General features: G+C 40.5%; 1 protein-coding gene across 1 annotated transcript; it reads right to left on the minus strand.

Annotated features, from left to right (window-relative positions):
• Window positions 1-3238: 3238 nt before the first annotated feature.
• Window positions 3239-10427, minus strand: LOC115791977 (sodium-dependent phosphate transport protein 2A-like). Its single transcript, XM_030746292.1, has 14 exons — window positions 10311-10427; window positions 9904-10072; window positions 9663-9806; window positions 9450-9561; window positions 9175-9370; window positions 6748-6843; window positions 6397-6448; window positions 5819-5986; window positions 5540-5656; window positions 4798-4922; window positions 4322-4434; window positions 3954-4237; window positions 3709-3825; window positions 3239-3294 (listed from the first exon to the last, which is right to left on the minus strand). Exons 2-14 carry the CDS (start codon window positions 10061-10063, stop codon window positions 3239-3241), a joined length of 1740 nt encoding a protein of 579 aa, XP_030602152.1. The 5' UTR covers window positions 10064-10072; window positions 10311-10427.
• Between the last annotated feature and the right edge of the window lie 767 nt (window positions 10428-11194).

The raw sequence follows: 11194 nt of genomic DNA on the forward strand, positions 1-11194 counted from the left end.
AGCTCATCTTGAAATAGCAAATATGTTTGGCACAACAACGCATTCAGATCACAGTTCTGCTTGCAAGATCTACCAGACATGACAGGCTTTAAAAAAAAAAAAAAAAAAAAAGAAGGGAGACGGGAGGGTCTGTTCCAACTTTCGGGGGATCACACTCCTCAGCCTCCCCGGTAAGGTCTATGCCAGGGTGCTGGAAAGGAGGGTCCGTCCGTTAGTCGAACCTTGGATCCAGGAGGAACAATGCAGTTTTTGTCCTGATCGCAGAGCGCTGGACCAGCTCTTTATCCTCTCAAGGATATTCAAGTGTGCGTGGGAGTTCGACCAACCAGTCTACATGTGCTTTGTGGACTTGGAGAAGGCATTCGACCGTGTCCCTCCAGGTATCCTTTGGGAGGTCCTGCGGGAGTATGGGGGTGTCTGGCCCATTGTTGCGGGCTTCTTGTTGCGGGCTTCACAGTGGGAAGGCTTTTTCCTTGGTGGCCTCAGAGTCTCATCTCTGCTCTTTGCAGATGATGTGGTCCTGTTGGCTTCATCAGGGGGTGACCTTCAGCTCACAGTGGAATGGTTCGCAGCTGACTGCGAAGCAGCTGGCATGAGAATCAGCACCTCTAAGTCTGAGGCCATGGTCCTCAGCGGGAAAAGGGTGGAGTGCCCTCTCCGGCTCAGGAACGAGTTCTTGCCCCAAGTGGAGGAGTTCAAGTATCTCGGGGTCTTGTTCACAAGTGACGGGAGAAGGGAGCGGGAGATCGACAGATGGATCGGGGCTGCTTCTGCATTGATGCAGATGCTGTAGCGGTCTGTCGTGGTGAAGAGGGAGCTTAGTGTAAAAGCGAAGCTCTCGATTTACGTACCTACCCTCACTTATGGTCACGAGCTTTGGGTAGTGACAATTACCAGTCATGTCAGCAATTTATTCTCAATGTGTGTGACATCTAATGTTGGTGTTTCATTGTTTATACCTCACTCTACATAACAGAATACCACACGTAGCATTCACAGTCCTTTCTACTTCAGCTTTGTTAAATAAAAGTTACCTTGTTACTAATTATGTCACTCTACAATGGAAAGAAAGTCGTGCTATTTATTAGCTCTTCCCATCTACCTCTGTAAGTAGATATTTGCCTTAAATTCACAGTGGGTCTTCAAACAGTTTAGTGTGTATAGGTCCAAACAATATTGTTGGTACTGACTTTGAGGTTTAAGAGTTAAAAAACATGGAAAAAATATACAACCCTTTGTATGAATGTGTGTGTGATTGGGTGAATGAGACTTATAGTAGAAAGTGCTTTGACTACTCAACTGAGTAGAAAGGCACTATATACAGTAAGTACCAGTCCGTTTATGAAATTATTTATGCAATGCTAATGTGGCCCGGTCAGCAAAGGACAGGACTGACACCAAATAAAATTTAAAATGGGTCTTTATTCCCCGACTGAACTCATAATAAAGAATAAGAACAGCGTTAATTCTTTGTTTTGAGGTTAATTAACAAATGTCTCAACTTTAACAATACACTGTGCCCCTGCCTCCTCCAGCCTCAACACCGCTCATGGACACAGAACTGATCAACGGCTGTAGATTGAAAACAAAATGGAGGCCTAAGCTTTCCTACTGTGTACAAATCAAATTCCCTATACAGACAACAGCAGTGGCCTCACTTTTCTGATAAAGAAAACAAAGACAAGAAGAAAAGGAATAAAACAATCAAACACATTCACAATATTACAACACGACTAAACTCTATACCCTCAATAAAGTTAATCTGAACAGTGTTTTACAGCAAAACAGTACATAACACTTCACATCATAACACCAGGGAATAGTCGGTGACTTACTCTGACTCCAGTGGTCAGCCTGTGCTATAACACACCACCTCAGCCTATCACTGGATTTCTCCCCTCTGAAACCAGCAAGAGCAAACATAAGCTCAGTCTCTGAAAATAGCGCACACACCATGCACGCTGGATCACACGTATATGTTGTGCCTTTGGTCACTTACGCTGCTTCACTGCTCTGGCTTTTCCACACCGTGCGGCAAACAATCGGTTTCTCAAGCAGCTTTGCGGCGATCTGATGGCGTACGGGACATTAGTCTGGCCTCTAGCCTCGATCTGAAATCTCGCGGGATTTCCGCATTCTCGCGAGACTAACCAGCTTCAGTGAGAATGACAACAATGCTCCACCAGGTGGGGCTGTTTAACCCTCTATTTAATCGCTTCCAATTTCACCTGGCTACATTAAAAACACCAGGTAGATAACCTTTCAACTCTCAACTAGACCGTTCAGTAACATAATTGGAGTAAAAGCAAAGAGGCTGAGTCTTATACAGACGATGACCAAGATATGTACCAGGACCATGACATGTTGTGTTGTGGTCCTGGGCCCTTTGCTCCATGTTTGGTGTTTTTCTGTGAGGCTCTGTTTTTTTGTTGTATTTTTGCTGTGTTCCAGGGTTTGTTTTCATTGTTCTCCCTGGATGTTTCCACTCTTCCCTTGTTGCTCATGTGTATATATTGTGTGTGTCTAGTTATGTTCCTTCTTGTCTTGTTGTTTATTGTAAGCTATGTGCATTCTAGTTTTTGTGTTTCCCTTCTGGTTCCCAAGGCTTTCAAATTATTCTGCCCTGGGTTGAGATTTTGTATTCTGAATTGAGCATTTTTATTTTCTGCAAGAGCCTCCAGTATTAAAAGCTACTTTAGAATTAAGCTCAGTCAGTGGCGGCTCTAGAAATATTTTTCTTGAGGTGCTAAGGGGAGGTTAAGCATTTTACTGAGGGTGCTATGAAGGATCATTTGTTCTCTCAGTTCTCAACACACAGACACAAGCTATTTTCTTGGGGGTGCTATGGGGGTGCTATGACTTTTCCAGGGGGAGCTATAGCACCCCCTGGCACCACCACTGAGCTCAGTTCTCACATGTCTTGCTATTGGGTCCAATCCTGCGTGCCACACAGCGTGCACATGACGTGTTGCATGAACTGGAAAAGCTTGTCAACTACAGCATGCATATTTGTACTACAGTTTCTTGTTACTTGCCTCTCAAAATAGTACACATTTGAATGTGATATTTTTCTGTGTAAGTAATCTATTTGAAATACTTTATGTCTTTGGAGCCTCTGAGATATTCAGTAAGAAAACTGAGAAAACATAATAACTGAACTGGTTTAGTTAAGATTAGTTTAAGGCAAAGCATCTGGGAAAATTCAAATTCTTTGTATCTGCATTTAAAATCTTCCCCTCTAATTTCCACAAGTCATCATCAAAACTCGCCTTTTTTCAAGCGCCAGAGTCCAACCTGTAGAATTTGTACAATAGAAATAACAAGCAACCACTCCATAAGTCCATGTGACAGCAGATCAAATCAAACGTTTCTACTCTCTGAGAACAAGGATTTCAGGTATTTATTGCTTTATAGCTAGTATTAACACCAACCAGTATGAAAATACTCCTTATGTGTGGTTACATATATATCACATTTTAGAGCAAGTTTTGGATGTGTCATAGATGAAGTAATAGCACTAAAAGTGAGTGCTCCACAGTTGAGTGCTCTGATTGCTTGAAATTGTGTTTTTCTTGATGGGCCAGTTTGCAGCCAAGTTATCCCCATTGTTGTTTACAGATGTGTTGCTTGTTATTTTGTTTGTATCATTTTCCCTATTACACTGTAAATCAAAACACTCAAAAATGCTCAGTCCTCTTTGTTCTGTACAGCTCTCATCCTTCTCTGGGTCCTCGCAGTTCTGCCCCCATTTATCTCTTCTCTCAGTGTTTTCAGTAATGCCCTCCAGTGATGTAATTGGAGTATTATTTCTTTTAAAAATGCACCCTAGAAGAAAAAAAACAAGGACTGGATTTAAATGCTCACACAAAAAAACATTGCTTCAGGAATGGCTGAAACTGAAAGTAAGATGGTTGACATGATAGTAAGATGATAGCAGCTGCAGATATATTTACCGTTCTCTTGCCTGCACCATGAGGTCAGTCTGCTGATGAGGTCATCCAGGGGTTGCAATGATGTCATCCAAGGAGGTAGAAAGTCCCAGTTTCGTAGTCTAAGTGGCAAACAATCAGGTCTGCGTACCTGAAGAATGTTAACTGCTGCAACAGATATAATCACCATAATGACTGGAACACCAATACCAGTCATCACCTTCCAGCCAGCCATGGAGAGAGCAAACACGAGGGTTGGGAGTAGCACAAAGCAGAGAAGGAGATACGCGACAGCAAACCAGCGGTACCTGTATAGGTGTGTTATTTGGTTTTTGATTTTCCATTAAATTAGCTGCTATCAGATATTTTGTTTTTTGTGGAAAAAAAAATACCTGGCAGTGCATTTGCCAAGGGCACAGGCCATACGTATGGGTAGGCGAGTAACTGGAATGGGATACCACAGCAGGATACCAAGGAGGTTAAAGAAAAAATGACACAAAGAAACCTAGAATAAAGATATGAGAATAAAAGATGCAACTGAAAGACTGCAGACAGAGACAAATTACAGGAAAAATATCAAACATACAAAACCTGTGTGAATGAAACAACATGAGACATTTTCTCGGGAAAATGTGACAAGAAAAGCTTTTTTTCCACATCTCACACCTCCACAGGGGCCTGTCTGAAGGTTAAAACTTGCTTCTTTATTCTTTTTCAAGAGGGAGGATTAAATATTTAGTTTTAACAGTTAGGGCTAGGTTAAGGGGCTATGCAATATTCCCAGGAGTGAACTTAAAAAGATCAAAATACACATAAAAATATGTGTGTGCGTGCGTGCGTGCGTGTGTGTGTGTGTATATACATGTACCTGTGTAGCAGCAGCTAGCTTATCTCCCGGACTAGCTAGGGCTGCTAGTATAGCTGTTGTAGTGGTGCCAATGTTGGACCCCAGAGTCAAAGGGTAGGCTCTTTCAATGCTAATCACACCAATCCCTGAGAGGTTACAGTATGATAATTCTGCATTTAATATAATCAGCAAATGTAAGCAAAATTAAATTGCAAAGCACTAAAATAATAAACGGTACCAGTCAAAAGTCTGGACACGTTCACCCTGTGAGTCCAAACTATTGACTGGTAGTGTACATCAGTAAAGGACGTAGGAAATGTAGCTTTAAGATCTGAGTAATAGAGACAAAAACTAAGTAATCCGTCAGGTTGTGCATAGACAGAGAGGAGTAAAACATCACTTCAATCACTAGACCAAAATATATAACAAAAAATAAAAATAAAAGTTTATACAATACATGAATCTGACTACATTGGTTATAGACGTGTCTGATATGGCACAAATATACAAATGGATACCTTTTTACAAATGTGCTTAAACATGATCTCATGCATTCTCCTGTGGTGGTAGGTTATCATCAGTGAAGTCGATGGCAAACAAAATGAGAATGTTGCTACGATTTAAAGTTACAAGTAGCTTCTTTTATAATAATTATCAGGCGGGGAAATACATTGTGTGAGTAAACACCTTTAGTAAGCCACAATATATATATTAAAATGAAATTCCACAGGTAAGTATAATGTCACTGTTTTGTGTCTATTACCTATTAGTGGAGTGATGGCTGATGTGAAGACAGAACTACTCTGTACCAAAAAGGTCATTCCTGCTCCCACGAACAGAGCCAAATAACCTGCCAGCCAAGTGAAAGGGTAGGGAAACTCTGCAGGACACACAGTGGGGGTGAGGTATCCCTGAAACCATGCTACTTCATGTATTTGTATTTATTACGGTTATTCCCTGGTTTAGGTTTTCATAAAGTAAGGAATGTGGTTAAATCTTGGATAGATTTTAGGTCAGGATAACTGACGAGCTGTGTTATTACCTGTGTTAACAACATTGTTAATGGCACTGGCCACCTGGCCCTTCAGGAGGGAGTTGAGTAGTTTAACCAGCAATATCAGGCAACTGCACAGGACCAACAGCGAGGAAGCCAGGAGGATCAGACCTATGGCTAAATCTGACAAAGAGCAGTCCACAAAGAGATGCCTGCCTGAACGGAAAGAAAGTGATAAGAAACTAAAGAATCACTACTATCTCAGAACAACTGACCAAAAGTTAAATGTAATCAATGCTTAAACAGCAATTCTCAATTACTGATACTTGAGTAATTAAGTACAGTCTAGGAAAATATATGTACAGCAAAGGGGTTGTGCTGAGCCAAAAATAATAAGCCAAAAAGCAACAAAAAAAAATCAGTGCCTCACACACTTTTTGGCACTACTTCTGTTAATCAGACCATCAGGTCTTAAATGGCACATCTTTTGTAATAGAATAAACAGGCCAAATTGGAGCCCCTCAGGTATGAGCCTTCAAAGGTAGCAGCTGAAACAGAAAAATATCAGAGGAAAAAGTACTTTAAAGGCAGCTTAAAAAGACAGAAATACTGAAAAAGTGGCATACATTTTTGTGTTTGTTCTGAAAGGTTGTGTGTTCCCCAGGAAGTTTCATTGACCTGTTAACAATAATAAACAGGCAGAGCACAGATGGGCACTTGAGAGCTGATTAGATAGTTCACTAATTTGACATAGTTTTCAAAATCAGTTTAAGTATACTTTTGGTTTTACAAAATACATAAGAAGCTACTTTTAAAATTATTGTAGTGTCTTTACCCTATTATCTTTACCTTGTTTTCTGAATAACTAGCCTAAATATAGCATGCATAACTTTAAAATGTAAAGTTTCTTAGATCCTATCCTGAGTAAATAAGAAGCCCGGTAGTACATTTTATGAGCATCAATATTGTTGCTGTACCTTCATGGCTGTGGTTTGACACCAGTGCTTCACCAGACTCTTGTTTCTCGCACTCTGGTCTCCTGTAGCAATTGCTGTAATGACTGACCGATCCAACTAAACAAAGAAAAACATTATTTTAACAGTCTTATTGACATGATTACAGTGTGTTTGATAATGTTTAAGATTATCACTTCCATCCATTTTTTTTTCTTTTCTTTTCTTAGTTTGAGCTAGGGCATTGTGTAAAGACATTTGTGTCACTTAATGAGAAATATACAGTGTCATACACAATCTGTCAAGTTCCTGGGTCAGTTTATTCAGTGTTTTGAGTTGTTTTGGACTTTGAGGTTTTGTTTATTTGTTTTTAAGGCCACAGAGAAAAAAAGTCTGACAGGTACCCCAGCCATGCAGCATGAACAGGCAGGAAACTGGAAAAAAAAAACAATCATTTATGCTATCTGCTACAGGCTGGGATATCTTTTGTTTGGTAGCGTTTTAATACATCATTGGCCCCTTTTTGTGTGTGTGTGTGTGTGTGTGTGTGTGTGTGTGCTCATGCGTGGATGTCCCTGTGCACATACGTGCCCATGTTCATGCACTTGTGAAGACATGCATGTGACCCCTTCCAAATTTAACATAGTGAGCCCAACTCATAAGATTTTCTTTTTCTTCAACTTAACAAAAAACCCCAAAAAAACCCACAAGAATAAAAGCACCTCAGTGACGACCAGCATCCAGACCCCTAAACAAGGACAAAGAGAGTATCAGAAACCAAATCAGTCAGTGTGGTGAGTCCAAACATCACAACACAGGATGACAACAAGAACCCAAAGTTCCGCAACCTACATTAAAGACCAAGAAGCAGTGGAAACCCCCGTGCCAGGGCAGAAACATGCAGGAAGGTCTACATCAGTGTCTGAGGCCCAATGCAAAGCCAACAGAGGCCGAGAGCACAACTCGGTCCCACCCAGGCAGCACAGGCACCCAGAAAAGGAGCCCAAAGCACCATACGAGCTGAGGGACAGTGAACAGACCCAAGGCCCAGGAGGCACAACAGCCAGAACAACCCGGGCGCCCAGACACAGCCTCAGCAGCACAGGACAACTCAGCCCACAGGAGGCCCACCCAAGCACCCCCACACCCACCGCCCCCGCCACCCCCCGACAGAGCAAAAGGCGCCCACCCCGCCCCCAGAGAGCCAGGCAAAGGGGCAGGGCACCAGGCCAGCAGGGCAGACGACAAGCCCGCACCACACGGGCACACGCGGTGAGGGGGAGGGGAGCAGATAAACGGAGAGATTGTGGGGCAGGGGAGGGAGAGATTGTGGGGCAGGGGAGGGAAAGAGGAGGAGCCACATAGCCCAGTCAGCAAGACCTATCAACCCCAACCCATCCTCGAGCCGCACCGCCCCCAACGCCCGCATCACCCCCACCCCGCCCACAGATGCAAAAACAGAGCCCCCACACAGATCCTTCCTCCCAGCAGCTGTAAGACTTTATAACCATCACTGCTCCCAACAAAACCACAATCAATAGTATGTAAATATTGTATGGTAATATATAAAGTATATTGTAAATAGTCTGTCCTGTTCAACGTTCAACACACAGGCACACCATGTACATTTTTCAAGTGAATCCATAACTGGTTGTATTTCTGTACAGTATATATTATTATTATCAGTAGTAGTATTATTAGTATTAGTGTTATTATTGTTAATCTTTTTACATATTTTTTTCAACAATGTATATTTATATCTGAGGCTGCTGTTACACCTAAATTTCCCCTGTTTCTCTTTCTTCTTCTTCTTCTTCTTCTTCTTCTTCTTCTTCTTCTTCTTCTTCTTCTATTTCCTCCCTCTGTGTTCCCTTCCTCCTGTGTTGAGTATCTAATGTGTAGTTCATTCATGTGTCTTTTGGTAATCTCACTCTGCCTCTGCGTGTCTGCATTTGGGTCCTCAACGCAACATCCATTCTGCACATCCTGCAGATCATGACACAATCTCCATTAAAGGCTAGAGGTGCCAGTTTTCAAATTAAACTTCACGGCTTTAGAACAAGTTTCTGTTTTTTGTTGTATTTTTTTTTTATCCATTCTTCTCAAACTGCTGTGGAATAATAATACATCACTTTAATAGGTAACCTTTTAAAAGCAAATTCTGTTTAATAGGTGATGCTTTCACCTTTTGGGAGGTCTTTTTTTTGTCATTGGTTGATGTATGCTATTTCCATTTTATGCCAGTTTTTAAATGTAAATAAATGCTGTAATATTTACTAGGAATGTCCATTTATATTAACTATTACAGAGCTGCAATATTATTATTTACAAACAGCAAAAATAGCATTTGTACTCTATCCCTAAACGAATTTATTGAATTTGCTTCTGTTTAATTTCAGATTAGTACAAGAAAAGGCTGGAATATTTATAAAAGTTCACAGGTGCACTGACCTGAATTATCATTTTAGTCAGTGGCTCAGTTAGAACTTTAAGAAGTTCAGGAGCTTCTTCACCACTGCTGAGCTGTAGTGTGTCAACCATAGCCTTTGAGATTTGTCTAAGCAACCCAATCGCAGCTTCCAGAGGGAGAAGCACCAACACAGACAACCAGTTAAAACAGTCATGGACTGTAGCGCCAGCAAATGCCCTAGAACAAACACAATGTTAGGTGTTATTAAAGATAAACATATATATATAAACATATGGCACATAACACACAGCTGTACCTTTCAAACTCTTCTCTCTCCCCAGCCTGCATTAGAGCAACAAAGGTATTAGTCACTGATGTTCCAATATTAGAGCCCATGATGACAGGAATGGCTGACTGCACGTCCAGCACTAAACAAAAACATTGCAATATTGGGAAAAATTGATAATCAGAAGAGATTGGTTGTTCATTGACCATGTGAATTGGTGGTGTTTAATTGACTTTAACTCACAACCAGAAGAAACAAGACTGACAACAATGGAGGTTGAGGTGGAGGAGCTCTGGACTAACACTGTCACCATTATCCCCACCACCAGCCCTGCCACAGGGTTAGAAAGGATAGCATTTTCCTGGACAATATCCCCTGCTATCCTGCCTTTAATGAAACCAAAGAGGCACAGATGGGTCAACAGCTTTGAAATTCTAGATAAAGTGTTGCTTATGTTTATACAGTAACTAAACTATGTGCTTACCTCCAACTAGCTGGAAAGCAGAGCTTAGAATATCCAGAGAGCACACAAAGAAGTACAGAAGCAGGAGAAGGAGGGGAATTTTGCAGAGATTACATGCCACCGTTTTCATTCTCTGTAGTCTTGATAGAGTTCCCATTATCAGATCTTGGAGGGCATCCATAATGGGAAACTGGGCAAGAAAAATGATGGTTAGTGCCTTTATTAATAGTTCTGGAATTACAGTAAATAAACAGTAGAACTTCTAATTGTAATTTTACTTTAAGTAGCAGTAATAACAGTGGAAGTAAATGTAATCTGATTTGTAATTTAGTGATTCATACTACCATTATCAAAATGAAAAGAGTCCAAGAGTCCACAGGTTACAGCAATTTGTATTAAAATAAATGAGTAAAGTAAACTAAACATACCTGTGTTTTGCTGATAGACGCCCCTGGTTCACAAAGTTGATGTTTTGATTAAAAAAGAAACACAAAGAGCATTTTTAATGAAAATAAAAGACATAAACCCGACAAAATGACATGGATGAGAAAGGAAAGCAAGCAAGGACAGAAAGCTACAAAAAGAAAGGGAGGTGCTACTGTGGAGTGTAGATTAACTTTTAGTAAATCATGGATGACTGCTGGGATACTGAAAAGCTCACTTCCTTATTCTTTCTTCATCACTTCACCTGTAAACTATCTGTGTTTTATTGTCTCAGTTTGATATTAAGAATTATGCATAACTATTTGATCTTTCAGCCTGTGAAATCACACACTATTAAACTCATCTTTATTGTGTATGTGTGTCAAAAGACAAAATTGTCCCAATAGTCCCAATTAATACTGCTATATAAAGGTACTATTAAGAAGAAAAAAAATTAAACAGTTGTGCTACTGACCATAGCATCATAAGCATTACCGCAATTTTTCACATGAAAATACAAGAGGACTGCACTTAAACTGTTTTGTTTGTATAAGTTATATTAGAGTTTAGTTCTAACAACCTGATTTATCACACGTTCATCTATAAAGCTCAAGGAAGCAGCTTATGGTAACTTTAGTCATTGCTAGAAACACAGTAGCTTGTGATAGTCATAATGATACTGATAGCAGTAAAATAAATATAAATAAAGGCTTAGAATGCTATTTTTAACAGAACAAAAGAGGAAACAGAAGCAAGGAACTGTGTTTGTTTGGGTGGAGTACGTGTAAGCACAGTCTGGATAAGAAGGTGTAGCATCTATGACTTAGCAGCTTACCTAAAAAGAGGAGAATTACTTAACTATGAAAGATTATGCTGATACCATTGCTTT

Source organism: Archocentrus centrarchus, chromosome 14 (genome assembly GCF_007364275.1).
Source record: "Archocentrus centrarchus isolate MPI-CPG fArcCen1 chromosome 14, fArcCen1, whole genome shotgun sequence".
Taxonomy (NCBI): Eukaryota; Metazoa; Chordata; class Actinopteri; order Cichliformes; family Cichlidae; genus Archocentrus; species Archocentrus centrarchus.

What these genes read in the sequence shown, in the direction of transcription:
- LOC115791977 (XM_030746292.1), bottom strand. Translation starts at nt 10,063, where the DNA reads ATGGATGCCCTCCAAGATCTGATAATGGGAACTCTATCAAGACTACAG. An exon ending in GAGAGAGAAGAGTTTGAAAG is followed by an intron (nt 9,371 to 9,449) that starts GTACAGCTGTGT and finishes TGTTTGTTCTAG; the next exon opens with GGCATTTGCTGGCGCTACAG. An exon ending in TGACTAAAATGATAATTCAG is followed by an intron (nt 6,844 to 9,174) that starts GTCAGTGCACCT and finishes TTCTTTGTTTAG; the next exon opens with TTGGATCGGTCAGTCATTAC.